At 44.6% G+C, this 16429-nt stretch overlaps 1 protein-coding gene across 2 annotated transcripts in view; it reads right to left on the minus strand.

The window, feature by feature from the left end:
- Nucleotides 1-16429, minus strand: part of runx3 (RUNX family transcription factor 3) — a 47936-nt gene that overhangs the window by 11690 nt on the left and 19817 nt on the right. For both annotated transcript variants that reach the window (XM_014011068.1, XM_014011063.1), the window contains exons 2-5: nt 15185-15426; nt 14478-14634; nt 13195-13299; nt 7789-7938 (exon numbers count right to left, since the gene is read on the minus strand). In XM_014011068.1, coding sequence (XP_013866522.1) covers nt 7789-7938; nt 13195-13299; nt 14478-14634; nt 15185-15426 — 654 coding nt within the window. The remainder of the gene's footprint in view (nt 1-7788; nt 7939-13194; nt 13300-14477; nt 14635-15184; nt 15427-16429) is intronic.

Below are 16429 nucleotides of genomic sequence, written 5' to 3' on the forward strand. Positions count from 1 at the left end.
ACCTCAAAGTGCACGAGTGACCAACTTCAGCGTTGGCTGTGATTTTGAAGCTGAAATCGCGTTCGGTGTGAACGCAGCATAACAGCTCTGTTGTCCTCCATCCATATTTTCAGTTCCAGGCCGAGTCATTTCTACCTTCTCCTCTCTGTCAACGCTCTCTGGTTTCATTTAAAAGAGTCGATTATCAGATATTGTCCAAGATTAACCTTCAGGGTGGATATAGCTCGCACACACCAAGGACCTGTCCACGTCAGCATTTACCCAGAATGCTTTGCTTGTAAATAAAATGGCTCCGTCCGTGTTAAAATATAATTTTAAAAATTTACAAAACTAAACAGCCTACAGTATTTTCACAGCCTTTAATTTACAGTTAAAATACATGTTTATCAAGTATGTTACAACTAATCGGGGATCCCTTTAAAGATGAGATTTTTATAAAAAAAACATTCAACATCTTTAATCTTAGCTCACACTAACAACAGGATGAACATGTAAAGAGGAAGACATCATCGCCGTGTTTTCAGCTTCCAAGCACAAAAATATTATTAGAATGTCAGCAGACCTTGAAATACATTGGCTAGACACTAAATGTTGCTCAAGCTGCACCTGCTGCCACGTCACCCGCAGATAACGACAGCATAAGTGGCTGAAAATAATTTCTCCAGGAATGTTGTTTTCATTGAAACCGAAGTTTAATAAAGTGTGAATTACTGCATCAGACGTTTCTGTGAAGTGAGAAGATGATCTTTATCTTGTTTTGTTTTTTTCGGTGACTATATCTGCCCCTAGTTGAAACCCCTCACCTTCCCATGCACAAAAAATAAAAAAATAGAAACAACACAAATTGGGGTCTGATTGATACAGCACTTAGTCAAAAAGGAAACATACATGATGAGACGACCAGACCTTGTAGACGTGGGTTTTGAACATAACGTAGAAAACACAGAAAGAAGGTTGTTTGTGTGCAAACGCTGAGAAAGCAACTCACTTAGAGCCCTTATCGCTCTGCGGTCCGGTTCAGGGAAATGGTCAGAAAAAGAAAAAAACTCTGATTGTGCCTTTTATGAAGACAGACGTGTGTAATAGTACATGCACGTACTTTACATGTGAACACACCTTAAACGTCAGACATGAGTCCGGATGCCTCTAATGGGAGGAAGAGATTTTAATGTAACTATCAATGCGCCAAAACCCGTGTGTCAACCGACATGTATACATTCTGTGGTTTTCTCCCTGGCATCTCTACAGAGTAGCCTAATGTGAAGTAATGGCTGGATTTGAATATTTTATCACTATATAAAGGGGGCAAGGCAGACGGACCAATATGGATTTTGCCCGTCCTTTCTCTCCACTGACCCATGGGCAATATATCTTCCCTCGGAGGCTGACCCATGGGTAAAGTTTCCTCTCGTTTACCGCTCTGTCCATTTGTTTGTGCCCACCGCCTCTCTTCCATCTTCCCCTTATAAACCATATAGAAATATCGTGCTTTGACACCCCACCCTCTCCCCCCCGTCCAATTCATCAGACATCCTCTTAAATCACCTCACTTTCTGCTGAAAAAAAGCACCTTCTGTTTATTCACAGTTACCGTTCAGACACCTTGAACTTTACACGCCTAAAGCCTCCGTTATGACTAATCTGCTTCAGCAGAAACAGCTTTTCTGTTGCTGCTCTCAAACTGTTTGTTTTCCTGAACATTATGACACCCCCCCCAAAAAAAAGAAGAGACAGTGAGTGTTTGTGTGCGTTTTCAACCAGTCCACCCGGGCGCAATTACTCAGGAATATATCCTGGGCAGTTTTAACGGCCTCGCCGCGCGCCCTGTGATATCTCTTTATCCGTCTTCTCTTTTAAACCCCGGTGGAAGGAATGGAGGCCGGCGTTTCTCTGCCTCTCACACACACACTCAAACAGCGCCCACGCAGACACTGCGGCTACTGTCTGTTCCAGGCCAGGAGCAGGGCCGGCCAAGGGTAGCAGCCCTCCAAATATAGCCCCTATATGTGTCCTTGTGTAGTTATTAAGAGATTTACACCACCTCAAAAGGCTGAGGTCAGGGAAACGATACATCCCACAGCTCTCTGGTTGGGGTGGGGGAGCAGACACCACAGAGAGGGAAAAAAAATGATAATTGGTCAGTTTTTCTGTATCCAGTGGTGGTCTAAGATGAATTGGCTCTTTAGAGATGAAAGTGATCATTCAGCTGCCCACAAACACACTCGAGCTGCAGATCCTGTGGCACAGATCCAGCTGGCAGGGGCACGCACACACACACACACGGGTTGTAGCGACACACTGTTCACAGCTTCTAGTGGGGTTTAGTGGGATGTGAGAGAGTGATTTTATTTTTCTTTTCCTTCGGAGTGGGGGGAGTTGCAAAAACCTCGAACAAGACCTGGAGCCAATTAACCCGAGAAGTTGCCGTTAACACCACTAATCAACTGGGAGGCAACTTAAAACCCCATTTCCCACTTTGTCCTCAGTTTTTCTCTTCATCTCTTCTTCATTTATTTGTTGTTCAAAATTTGCATTCAACAACACACTTTTTCTCATCCTTATAATTAAAGTTATTTTAACAATTTTAGTCATTTTTATGGATTTTTTTTTATTCTTTGCTTTTTTAAGTGTTATTTTTAAATTACATGTACAGGCTGTTTATTTTCCTTAAAAAAGAAATATTAACATAGTTAACTTGTGTGTTAATAAGACAACTCTTTAGCCACTTGACCCCGACTGCAGCCGCGGTACGTCCGGTCCGACCACCATTATTTGACTTTGCCTGCGCACGGCGGAGGGCCAGAAGGGTGCCGAAGCTCCACACCAGCCCCATTTCAGAGGGGTTTTCGTGGTTAGATGAATATTTAATGTGTCAGGGTGCACTTAGAAGAGAATGTCTTTGTTTTGTTTTTTTCTCTCTATGATATCATAACCACAAAATAGTGCTGGGAGATGGGAGCCACTGCACATATGAGGCCTAAACAGCAGTGCTCGATATGCATCCAGAGTTGAAAATGGATGATAAAGGGCTGCAGATTTACTAGCCTCCTCTCAGGGTAGTGGTCGCATCAACTGAAAGCATTATGGAAGTGTATGAAGAATAAATAAAATGCTTGATATAAAATGTCTGGTAATAACGACGTACTGAGAGGCGATGGCTGTGTGTTTTGAAGAAATGGGTGTGCCGTTCCYAGCGCTGCTTTGTTTTTCACATGTAAATAGGTTTTTATTTCCTCATAGTGTCTTATAATTGTTGCAGAGGCACTCGGCGAGTTGCTTTGCTCGATATGCTGCTTTTGAAGCAGCAGCGAGGAGGGCAGGTGAAGTGAAAGTGAAGTTTTTTTTTTACGAGCTCGTATTCTGAGGGAAGGCCCGACCACATAAACAGCAAAAAAATCCACCCAGCCTTTCCTCCACATAGCTCATATCATCTCAACACAGAGACGGTGTTTGCACTGCGAGGTGACTGCCAGGACTTCAACACGATGCCACATCTGATCACCCGTGAAGACTCATTTCCTTTTCTTCATCTCCTACATTTTTCAGCCTCTTTTTCTTTGTTGCTCTGACTCAGTTAAAATAAAGAAACATATGTTCTCTGTGGCACGGCACAATAAACACCAGCTCTTTTTGTGAGGAATCGGAGCGACACTTTATCTGAACAGCAAAGGGCAAGACGTGCTCTGGCTCCGAACGAAACCTGAGTCAAATGTATTTGAAGTGTAAATATTTGTATTCACCGTATAAATGGACTTGATAGGGCCTGTGATAAAACTCAAATTCACAAGGATTGCACTTAGCACTGAAAACTATGTCTGGATTGTGAAGCCTAGCTATGTGTGGTATAGGGTTACAAACTAAAATGTTCAGGCTGTAGCGAACACGCCATGTTTAATATGAAAGCTAACAAAAGGCAGCTGACTGCAATGTGTTTTTTTTTTTTTACTGTAAATCAGCTTAAAAAATACTTGTGTATGCTGTTTTAAAAAAGCCATTTCAACAATACTGCAAGTTTAAAAAGCATTTAATTACAAGTCTTGACTGGATGAGTKACTGTACTGAAAGTTAAGTGTTGAAATCTTGAGAAAACAAGAGCTCTGCATCCTTATCTGGCTTTTCAAACTCGACAGCGAGATGTGGGGCGACAGTTGAGCGCACGCTGCTCTGGGGCCTGCTCGCCTGCGTGCAAACTTCCGTTTGCCCTCAACAGACAGTGAAGATGTTTCAACATCTGTTGAGCAAAGTCGTGCACACCTGTCTTCCTCTTCCTCCTCTCTAGCGGACCTGAACCTGCCCCCTCCCTCCCTTTCACGTTCTCGCTCCCATCTCGCTGCTTTCCGCCACCCTTTCTCATACTTCCCTTTTTGTTCTATTACAGGCGCGGGCTCGAAAAAAAAACCCATCTCAGCAGCAGTCTGTTTGGCACAATGCTTTCCAAGGCCACCAATTACACCATAGAGTATTTACAGTGGGGCAAATCAAAGTTCTTGTTTTGAGGCTGACCCTGAGGGATGTGGGTTTTACCCTTGGATGGTGATTGTGGCTGTCTCGTCTGGGCCTAAATGAGTCGACGCTATAGCCACACGCAGACATCACACTGCTTTAAATTCATTTACATACCTCTCCTGCTACACTTTCAGTATGAACTCACCAAGTCCTGCCACCATATCATTATCATGGATGGAATGAACACAATATTTATGTGAGTGGAAAGGCTGTATCATCAACACAGCGGCCCGAACACGGCGGCGGGGAGGGGTTTTGTGGAAACGTTATTTGGTCTTTTTTGAAGGAGGTCCAAAGAAAAAAAAAAGGATTTGGTATGCTTTTATCTGGAGTTCAACCTCTATGGCCGGCCACAGCTGGGGGGATYGTCTGGTCCCTCAGGCAGATGCATCGGCTTGTCTCGAGGGACATCAGCAGTGTGAAAATCCCCCTTCGCAGGCCTGAAAACAAGCTGCTCACAGCGGAAGTTGCTTCATGAGACTGTTTGAGCAAAGAGCGCAGCCTTCCTTTTCTGATAAGAGGGATAAAGCGCTTTGTGTATGCATGTGTGTATGTGTGTGTGTGTGTGTGTGTGTGTGACAGAGGCTGCGCCACACAAGGACAGGCCTACAACAAGACAGGTTTAGGCAGGCTGCTGTTGTGGGGAGGGGGGGATGTTTTGCAGGGGTGCTAAAATCAGGTCCAATGCACCCGGATTCTTTAACAATACAGAAAGACCCGTAGCAAGTTGAGAGCAATCATCCCTCTTTTATGTAGCAAATCTATGTTTGTGTGTGTGTGTGTGTGTGTGTGTGTGTGTGTGTGTGTGTGTGTGTGTGTAACTGTCTTCTGCTAGAACTAATGCGTGTTGGGGAGTGATATAAGCAAGGCTGTTTTTCAGGCTCTTTGGCTGCTTGCCTGCAGACTTTGCAGGTTTCCCAGCGCTGCTGCCGCTGTTTTGGCCTCGTCGAGCACAGAAGGCCCATTTGGCTCCGGTGACAGCTCAAATTAAAGCAATAAGCTGCTGTTAGTGTGTTATTTTAGCTCTAATGGTGAATAGGCTTGTTGTACATGTCTGATAGTGTGTGTGTCTGTGTGTGTTTGCATGTTTTCAGGTTGCTCTAAGCAGCAGCGGGGTGCCGGGGGGAAAGGTGGGGGCCTTGCAGAGCTGTGAGAAAGGAAAGCAAGCTGTTGCTGTCGCATACATCAATGCAACGCCAGCAGATGTGTCAAACGGCTCCGTGTTCACACCTTTGTGCGCGCCAGATCGCTCACAATATTGTGCAAAACGAGCGCGTTTAGCCCCTAAACACTCACGCGCTCTGAGGGTTCCACAGAAAGACAACCGTTCCAATCCCAGGTGAGTCAAAGGAAACGAGAGAAATGCAGAAACGTGTGAATTTTCCACCRAGTTCCACGCATTTCACTTTCAGCACTTCCTCTGAAGTTGCCATGCTGTTAGTGCGCGAGAGCGGCAGTGTTGAGGCGGACCTCTCCTGTTTTTGCAGCGACTCCTCCGGTTTGTTTTGAAGAGCCAAGGCTTCTCTGTGTTTACCAGGAGGATTACAACCTTCTACGCGTTTGGACTCAAAAGGAAGACCTTGCTGCACCTATTATTTAAGGCCTGGAGGAATAAATATCCAAACCGCAGTGTGGTGGTACACGTCGTCTTTTCCAGTAACCAGCAGGTGCCTCATTCCCACAAGCCGCTCCTGTGCCCGCTGTCCCGACACAGAAAACGGTTTATTGTCATAACGCARCAGCGTAGAAAAATATTCCTCCACTCACGGGCCATTTATTTTTCTAAATGCAGATCAGAACTTTTATTGAATTACAGCTGAAAGGTCGTAATGGCTCCCTCCTCCATGGGTGAGTGTACGTAAGGAAGAGTGAGCACACACAGAGTGGGCATTTTACTTCCCCTCATAGGTAGGTAAACAGGAAAGCTGCTTGGCTGGTGAGTTTTTGTGTGTGTGTGTGTGTGTGTGTGTGTGTGTTGCAGCACCACTGCCCTTTGAAGCCCCAAAAGCCTATGATGCTCTAATTCCTGCCCTAATCCGGTGCAAGGCAGACAAGAGCAGAGCTCCTCGTCTGCTGTCTGGACTGTGTCTGCGCACCTCTCCCTGACGATCGGAGCGCACCCCGCACATTCAAGGCTGGCCTCAGAAACTCATGGCTTCTAGTTAAATCTTAGCTGCGGGGGGCTTTTTTTTTTACTGGCAGACAACCCACGGGGTCGATGCCAAACTCTGAGCCATCAGAAAATTATCATCATAGTGGCAGCATTGTGTTGAATTTCGGCGCTGTTTATTTTCAGTTTATCGGTCGCCGGTGTTTCTAAAACGGCTGACGTGTTTTTAGTTTGGTACGAGCTGTGCAAAGGAACCAAATCAGCATCAACAGACAGTAAGGACGGGAGGGAGCAGAGTAAAAGACCCAGTGTTCCCAGCAGTCAGCTGTTAGATAGGCCTATAGTGGTGACTCAGCACCGGCTAAGCTGAGCACAAGGCCAAACAGTGTGAGGCTACGATAGAGTTGCACCCACACATGGCTCAACGCTCCCAAACAAGCCCTCCTGTGAGCAGAAACACGCTCTTACAAAAGGTAATGAGAATCATTAGCCAGCATGAGAACTGACGAGTGGGCGGTGTGGGGAGTGGACGTGTGCGTTTCCAGATACTCCGTCAAATCTGCTGTGACACACGAGGATGGGGAGTGAAGACTCATCCTCACCCGGGCCGTCACCCACGCAGCTGTTCACAGCGTGAACACATGTTAAAACCAGGCCTCCCCCCTCCCCCTCCCATCACACCACCGCTGCCTAAGTCACCGCCGTCCCACCTCTCCCCACCCGCTCACCTCCGCACATTCGACCCGTCTGAGAGTGACGTGATTGCCAAGGTAGCAGGCGGCTGCTACATTCCCGAGGCTGTAACGCGAGGTGAGCGGAGGCCAAACTCAGCTGGCAGGGCTCGCCGCGCCACCTGGCAGCTTCTGCCCCTCACTCTGTGGGGCCCGGACCCGCCAACGCACAGCATCCAGGGACAAAGCTTGACATGAGCTTGGCCTCTCAGAACAGCTCTCAGATTAGTGGAGCAAAACTCGTAAAGAAAACATACACGGGAGACATTTGGTTTAGCTTGAACGCATTACATTCAAATTTGTCTTACAGATTGCTTTCCCTCTGGCCAAATAAAACCATAAACGTTCGTTTTAATCAAAGCCGTTTACCTCCAACTACGGCTGTTAAGTTCAGAGTGTTGCTGTGGTTTGGTTTTAAATGGGTTCTGCTGTGATCCTCACCTTGCGTGGTGCCGAGGTGTGTTTGGTGAAGAGGGCGTGGGTTGTTGTTCACCGGGCCTATCCGCATCGCTCGCTGGTGGTAGCGCTCAATTTCTGAGAGCCTGTCGGAGAACTGCATCTTCTGGGGGTCTTCTAGCTTCACTCTGTGCCCTGAAAGATCAAAACAGGAAGTTGAAAGGTAAAGAACATGTTTATATTATTTTTTTTGTTCACAAAATAAACCTAAGTGGTAGTTTTACCGAATTAGGGATCCCTGATTAGTTGTAACATTAGACTTTATTTAATAAACATATATTTTAACTGTAAAATAAAGACTGTTTAGTTTTTATAATTTTTAAACTAAAAGTTTAAAAATATGTTACACGGACAGGGCCATTTTATTTACAAGCAAAGCATTCTGGGTAAATGATGACGTGGATAGGTCCTCGGTGCGAGGCTACTAGCGAGCTATATCCACCCTGAAGATTAATCTTGGACAATATCTGACGATTGACTTTTTAAAAATGAAACCAGAGTGTTGACAGAGAGGAGAAGGTAGAAATGACTCAGCCTGTAACTGAAAAAATAGATGAAGGACCTCAGTTTAGCTTGTTTGTCACGCTAGCGCCGAGCTAATACATATAAGGCAATATAGCGTNGTTTTTATAAGCAGAAACTTCTGCAGTGACTAACAGTTATATTTTTCTTTTGTTTTCTATTGGATGTAGGCTGAGGTGTTTATACCAATTACATCTGCTTTCGTCGAAAAACTTGAGCACAAAAGCTCAAGTGGGATTAGAAACAGCTGTGTGTGAATACGTGTGCGTCGCCGCAAAGGGAGTTGGCCTCAAAGCTTCTAGATGTGGTTAAGGTGGCAACAGTGGTCAAAGAGCCTCCAACTCAGTGCTTTATTTCCCCTAAACACACATCCACACACACACAGAAAAGTTGATCATATCGTTTTGATGTGTCTGACAGCAATCCTACAGTTGCTCTCGTGTGATAAAAAAAAGATACATCCCAAAATAATGACGGAAAGATCCCCAATGGCCGCCCGTCATAAGCCTTATAAACCTCAGTAGTGTGGTGAATGTTTCATCCCAAACACGCAGGCCCAACTCCATTCATACTTGCTCTATTTTATAATCGCTGAGGCTGTTTACGATTAGTCAGAAGTGACCCCAGGGAGGAAAAAAGCTGCAGATGACAACTCACAGTCGTTATCCTGTCGCTTTCTTTTAGAGGAAATTAAATTTGCCCTTTMATTAATTGTACAGCTGTCGTTAAACAGCACTGGGGCAAAAACATCTCCTCAACCAAATCATAAACTAGGTGGTCATGAGTTTGGTTGTTGAGAATGTGTGTGATTGTGTGCACGCTCAGGCCTCTATTTCTCCAGGAGACCTGATAGAGATGGGCTTTAACAATCAGGAAAGCACCCAGAGTCACACATGCCCCTGTTTTTCCCCCTCCCCTGGCACTCATACACCTGTAGGCCTTTCTTTCAAAGACGCCCGTCTCCTCTTTCAAACATCAAAGTTGCCTTTGAGAGAGCAATTCGCACCGAGGGGCAGCCTTTCATGTGATTTGTGAAGCATGGGCGTGGCTCGGTGGGGGCCGATGTTTTTTTTTTTTAAAGAGACGCACCTGGCAGGTGCATGAGCCTGAGCACACGCAAATGCAATCCACACGCATGCTATCTTTTTGTTGACTTTGCAGAGAGACTGCAATATCACAGGAAAAATAACACAGCAAATGTCATTGTTTGTCTATTTGCATACTTTGTACAGTCTGTGTGCCAAATGCAAATAAAATCAACCCGCCAGCTCCAACATGCCACCCCCCCACCACCCACCCCAACTCTCCCAACTCCATCCCCCACGCCCATCATTCTCCTCCTGGAGCTGAGCGGACACACCCAGACGAGTAAACAGAGCAACAAAACACGACGGCGCTCAAGTGATTTTGGCAGATGTGTAGGCCTTTTTGGGTGGTGAAGTGTATCCCCTACGTACAACATACGATGATGTAAGCAGCTAGCACCCATTCACGAGTATCATTCTCAAGTATTATAAGACAATCTGCCATGTTCGAGCAAGCCATTCACTCTGCTGATGTGAAATTGAAAAAGAAATTTGTTCTTAAACTGATAAAAGGAACACAAATATGATCAACCTTTAAGTAATAGTCAAAATATCGACAAATGTTACTTTATATTTCTTGTTTTTAAATGAAACGTTTCCATTTTCTTCTTTCTGAGCGAGTATTTAAGTTAAAACGGAAACCCGCACCCATCCCATCAGGCCACAAACATTAGTTCTGAATTTCATTTGACACGCTCAAAATAATTCTGAATCTTATTTAGTGTCTCTCTGCGTGACATACAGTGAGACGTTCTCAGAGACTGACTCATTTAACGTGAACAGATCCAGAAATAAAAACGCTCCTTCCTCTGTCAGTAAATAGGTGACAGTTGATGTCATGTCAAAGGTTTTCGAGTGTGAGAAGAAAAACAGAGAAAAAAAAAAACTCAAGAGGGCTGCTTGGTGAGAGTAACGCCCGCGTGGCGTTTTTTATTTATTTATTTTTTTGCGTTTCGACAGGAAGCGCATCGACTCTTTAAGTCATCTGCTTTTCATTTTTGTCTTGTGCGCTTCTGTTGTTGCTTCGGGTTGTGATGCACAGTAGCTGGTGGCGAAGCTGCTCCTCAGATAGAGCTGTCATCGGCAGTTACAAGCGTTGAGTTTCCAGTTTGAGCTCAGCAGAAGTCTGATAATAAATTATGACTGGGAGATCAGGGGGAGGTGCGTTTGAGTGTGTGTGAGTGTGAATGTGTGTGTGTGTGTGTGGGGGGGTGTGTGAGTGTATGTGTGTGTGTGTATTTGTGTGTGTGAGTGTGTGTGTGAGAGTGTGAGTGTGAATGTGTGTGTGTGTGTGTGTAAGTTTGTGTGAGTGTGTGTGTGTGTGTGTATTTGTGTGTGTGAGTGTGTGTGTGAGTNAAAAAAAAAAAAAAAGAGCAAAAAATACTTAGCAGAACATGCTTTCTACTCGGGGGCAGAACCTTTGCGAGTGTGTTTCGATCTGCTTTACATGTCTCTGTGTGTCTTGGCATGTTGTGTACATTCGAATACACAACTATGTGTGACTAGCTTACTGCTCAGGTGTTTTCAGAGGGCATGGTGCTCTTTGTCAAACCGCCCCAGGTGAGCCACCGTTGCAGTCCTGTCCATCAGGTTCTCTCGTCTGAATCAGCAAACATTAATAAAAACCCTCCAACCCCCCCATCCCAGCTCCATGGCAGCTCAGCTAGCAGCCATGCAAATGCAGAGGCCCCAACACAAACAGTCTGCAAAGCCCTGAGCAGGATGGCCCTACAGTCTGTCAGCCTGTGAACAGGTGAGCAGAACCGCATCCAAGTGGAGCTTCAGGCTGTTTGCACCGAGATGCACAACCACACTGTAAACAGCCTAAATCATTTGAGGGTATATATTTATACACACACACATGTATATACATATATATATATATATATATATATATATATATATATATATATATAAAACTAGAACTGCCCCTGAAAGGATTAGATTCATAACGAAAGAAAGTGTTAGTAGTGTTGGCAACAGCTCCTGTCTACTTTAGCTCTACAGCTGATATAATACAGTGCCTTGTGGTCAAAGAAGAATCTGATTATTTTTATGGTCTTTATAATGTCTGAATGATAGCGTGTGTTCCTCTTTTACTTTTTTTTTCTCTTTTTTTGTGTGTTGGAACACGACTCTTAAAATGTGCTCCTTGTTTAAAAAAGAAGTGCTCTTTTTATTCTGTCTCATGTCATTTCTATTTTGGAGGCTGCAGATTCTTCCACACGCCATGAGTGGGTCAAAATGTCATCTCGGCTTCACGTCCAACAGCTTGTTTAAGCAAAAACGACAAATCATGTAAATATGCTTTTCTTTTTTTTTCTTTTTTTTTCTTTTTTTACACAACTCCTGTTTGGAAATCTTGGATTAATTTCCCCTGCAGAGCGACTGAACCTGTCGTGTTGTTGTTGTTGTGCACGTTGTCATGTTTCCATAAATGCAACGCCTCACTGCCCGACTGTTATTAGAGAGTCAAACGAGTCAAGTTGTGCACACAGAAATCAGACTCAGATGCAGTTTTAAATTAGCTTATGCAAAAGTTTATTTTCTCCCTTGAGTCAGTGCAAAAGGGGGCTGGGGGTGGTGGTGGTGCGGCTTTAATGGAGCCTTAAAGTCCCTCTGGCCTAAATTAAACAGTGTCACTTTATAGCACAAGTGTAAAAGCATCACGGCCACCCTGACGCCTCAGCTGGAGTCGTAACGTGCTGACAGACAGACAGGAGACCACTTTGATGTGCACGGTTATTTCAAACTGAGACACACGTGTATTTACACACACATGTCTTTGTAGGAACAGTTTTTTATGCTAAACAAAAGACTATATCAAATTGAAACCATGCACACATGCAGCGTTTATTATTAAGTCCATTCTGCCTTTGCGGTCGCGCCTCTCTTTTATACCTCTACAAATAGCATCCAGCTCGACTGGTGGTGGTGGTGGTGGGGGGGTATGATGCCCCTCTGCTCCCCCACTGCCACCCCGCTCATGTGACACTTGCTCCCACTCCCTCTGTTCCTTCCGAGCTCTGTTTTGACTGGTTTAAATCCAGCCTGTCCTGGTTTCCACCTCCACACGAGCTGCCGCGGCTTTATCCACCGTGTTCTGGGAGCTTTTAGTGCCCCACTAAACACGGTCCCCTCATGGAGCAGAAATGCTACACATCTTATCTGTCGCTGAGCCTCACAATAGACTCGTGCACACACAGGTCTAACCTCGAAGCCACTTGAGTCTTGGCCTTGAACCACACCGAGAAGGCAGCGAACAGCTTTAGGGCCAGGACTGACTCTATTAAATAAATCAGGGAGTAACTTATCAGGCAGGTAAGACCCCCCACTGTGACCAGCTCTGAGGAAGCTGTGAGGAATTAGAGGGGGGTGGGTTTCACAAATCCTGATCCACCTGCAGCTTGGAGATAGGCTCCTTTTTTAGTGGTCTTCAGTTAGGCCTGAACGCTTCACACTGGATCAGCTAATCTACTGAGGACATCAACCTTTATGAGGCACACCACAAATTAAACCAGAACTTCTTCTTTTTTTTATCTTAACCTAAAAAACCATTTTTTAAAAGCCCAAACAAATCTTGTGAAAAGAAAAAAAATGATTTTAGCACTTCTGGTGGTGTGAACTGATGGTTTGTGATAAACACAACACACCCACGCACACATTTCAGACCTGCTCTGACTTTTTATGTAACAAATGCGTTGGACTCCACATCTCACCACAATGCACTAATTAAATAAAAGGAACATAAAAGTGTGATGTTTATGCGCTTGCGTGGACTCACTGCGCGGTTCCCGGGGTCCATCCACGGTGACTTTGATGGCGCGGTGGTAGGTGGCCACCTGTGGTGGGCCGGTGAACACGGTGATGGTCAGAGTGAAGCTCTTTCCTGCAGTCAAACAACACATTTTATTATGAGGCTTCAAAGCAACTTTCTTTTTCCTAGAATTTGTGGCTTTCATGTTTTTTTTTATATTGTTTTTAAGATAAAAAACGGCTCCAGCATTTTTAACGGTTTGTCCGTGGGCATGATTTAGTATTCTGAGATCCTATCTTCCAGATTAAAAAAAAATAGGCCTGCAGCAAATGTTGAACAAGACAGAATCTTTCTCACATCTGCAGAAAGAGGAAGGCTGCTGCAGCATGGCAGTGATGACTGTGAGAAAAAAAACAATAATGATAAAAAGGGCATCTCTGCAAAAAAACACACTGCGTAGGAGGAAAGAAAAGAATGTAAGCTGAAGAAACAAAAATTAAACTATTTGCTTAAAATCGTTTTTAGGTATCAAATGTCTTCCCACGTTTTAACGATCAGGGCTGGTAATTAGATCGATAATTAGAGAAATGTCTGTTCGGCTTGAAGATCCTAAATCATTTTAACATTGAGAACAATCGAGTTTTTATTCTTGGACATTTTGATTTACTTGATATAGAACCAAAAAAATAAAAAATAAAAAATAAATAAAAAAATCAGTCAGCAGACCTGGGCTTTAACCACAACATCCTGCAAACAGGCCTGTTGATGTGTGAATTTTAATAAAGAAACTAAATACAAGAGTTTAAAACTGCCTTTTACCTACCACTGAACGGATTATTTAACCAACTGCCTCAGGACACCAATTGCCAAGTGGTTATATATTATTTTTTTTCGAACTAAACCACGTGGGTAATTATTTCTATCCCTCTGGATTAGGAAAATTAAACAGACACGTTGCGTGCGCGCACCGTGACGCAGGCCAGATGTGTGGGATGACACCACTGAGCTGGCAAAGCCAAATCAAAATTATTTGCAGATTTTATATAAATCTGACCAAAGCCAGTTTCAAATATGGATTTCTGCAGACCCTTGTGGTTCCAAGTTTCCTGTCAGCGTCTGTGGAAAAAAATCTTTTAAGATTGGATCCTTTTCACTAATAAATTAAATAAACAAATAAGCTCTCGATGCACCAGGGCGTAAGATTTATTATAAGCTGCACCAAAAAAAAAAGATTAAATTTCCTCTTATTTTTTTTACTGAGCAGGGCCTAAACCCCGTGTGGCCGTGAGGAAAGGAGAGTCTGAGCTCACCTCGTCCGCTCCTGCCCACGAAGCGGAGGTCGTTGAAGCGGGCCACCTGGTTCTTCATCACCGCGGAGGCGTTCCTCAGCTCGGCCGAGTAGTTCTCGTCGTTCCCGGCCATCACGGTGACCAGAGTCCCGTCCGGAACGTCGCCGAGGGCCACGACCTGCGCGGCGGGGAGACAAGCAGGCGGCGGTTCGGTCACTCCAAAGGCGCACAGCACGCGCGCGCGTAAAACCCGCATCCGGCTCTTATTAAGATTCAAGATCTTTACTGTTTTCAACGCAGCCAATCATATTTGGTGCGTAAACGCTGTGGCACGGAGGTGAGGTGTTTACTACAAATAACATCTCAATTTGTGTGCCATCCTCTTAGTTTCTAGATTTAATTTGTTGGATCTAAAAAAAATTAAATTATTATTTTCAAATAAAATACATAAAACACAAAGCTGCACTAAAAGTAACAAGCTAAATCAAAGAGAAATAAAAACACTGAAAGTAAAACTAGGTTCAGCTTTTTTTTCATCTGTAGTTCCTGTTGTCTGTAAAAAGCCTGGACTGACTCATCTGCAGAGGCGTTTTATTAATTAATTAATTTGTTTTAATATTTTATAAACAAGTGGAATTAAATTCTTTGTTTCTGTCTCAACTCTCTGACATTAACGTATGTCCAGCATCTAAAAAAAAACATAAGTTATTAGAAGCCATCGGTCTTGCCTTGAAAGCCACGGGGAGCGTCTTGTTGCAGCGCCAGTGAGAAGGCAGCACCGAGCAGAGGAAGTTGGGGCTGTCGGTTCGGACCAGCTCGCCGGCGTGGTCCGCGAGGACGTCCACCACGTTCCTGGTATCCGGTCTGGACCTGAGAGAGCCCGGGGTGGCCATGGAGCCGTTGGCGTCTCCAATTTTGCTGCAGGGGAAGGATGTCGAGGGCGGCGTGAACCGTCTGGTGGTGGGCGGCTCTACGGGAATATGCATCACAACAGCTTGGGTCAGTGCCACTTAACTGGGTTGTGTGAGAAGAGCCGAACTCTTTGGAGGGGGGAAAAAAACTGTTTTCTTAGTCTCTTTGTGTCTTCCAGACGCAGATGTGCGCTAAAAAGGATGGAGTCAAAAGCGCGCAGACAGAGAAGAGTCTTGGACAAAAAACCCACTAAACTCTGGAGAGTTTTTGCTCATCTGTTCACGATGCGTAAATTTGAAGAAACATCACACACAAAAAAAGCTTTCCAAAGTGTGCGCGGGGCTGGGTTTGTATCTGTGCTCTCATCTACCGCACACTTAAATACTTTCAGCCGCGTGTAAACAATACACCAACACCGCAAACTGCTTTAGACCTCACTGCAGATCCCAATTCAACCCAATCATTTACTAGGAGAGAAAAAAAGGTAATCCAGCCGTGACAAAACAACAACAAAAAAATTCAATCCAGCCCCACCGGTTGTTTTTGGCTAAACTTAAAAAAAAAAAAAAAAGACATAAAAGCCAACAATAGACGTCGCAAATAAAGAACTTCAACCTTGGAAAAATATATAAAAAGTCAGATTTTTTTTTCTACTTGAGTATAAAGAGACAAGCTGCTGCTGAAGTTCAGGACTGTCCTTTTCGTGCGTAACAGAAAGTTCTTGCAACCGAATCCCGGTTCCCCAAAACCAAAACTGGAATAAAGAACTGGATCGATCTCGTCGCTCCAGCTGGATTCCTCTTTATATAAAAAAAAAAATGGTTATCCTTTACGCGCAGAGTCGCGAGGCGCAACAAGGAGCCGTGAGGCTGAACACACAGCGGAGTGCCGCGAGATTATTTTCCCCAACTCATTTCAGCGTTTAGTGGTTGATCTGAACCAATGAGAGCGCAGGGCTGGGCTTTAGGAGACCAATCAAAACCCGACGCTCCTTTCCTGCTCTCTCTCTCTCTCTCTCTCTCTCTCTCTCTCTCTCTCTCTCTCTCTCTCTCTCTCTCTCT

This window comes from Austrofundulus limnaeus, unplaced genomic scaffold (assembly GCF_001266775.1).
Source record: "Austrofundulus limnaeus strain Quisiro unplaced genomic scaffold, Austrofundulus_limnaeus-1.0 Scaffold2, whole genome shotgun sequence".
In the NCBI taxonomy this organism is placed as follows: Eukaryota; Metazoa; Chordata; class Actinopteri; order Cyprinodontiformes; family Rivulidae; genus Austrofundulus; species Austrofundulus limnaeus.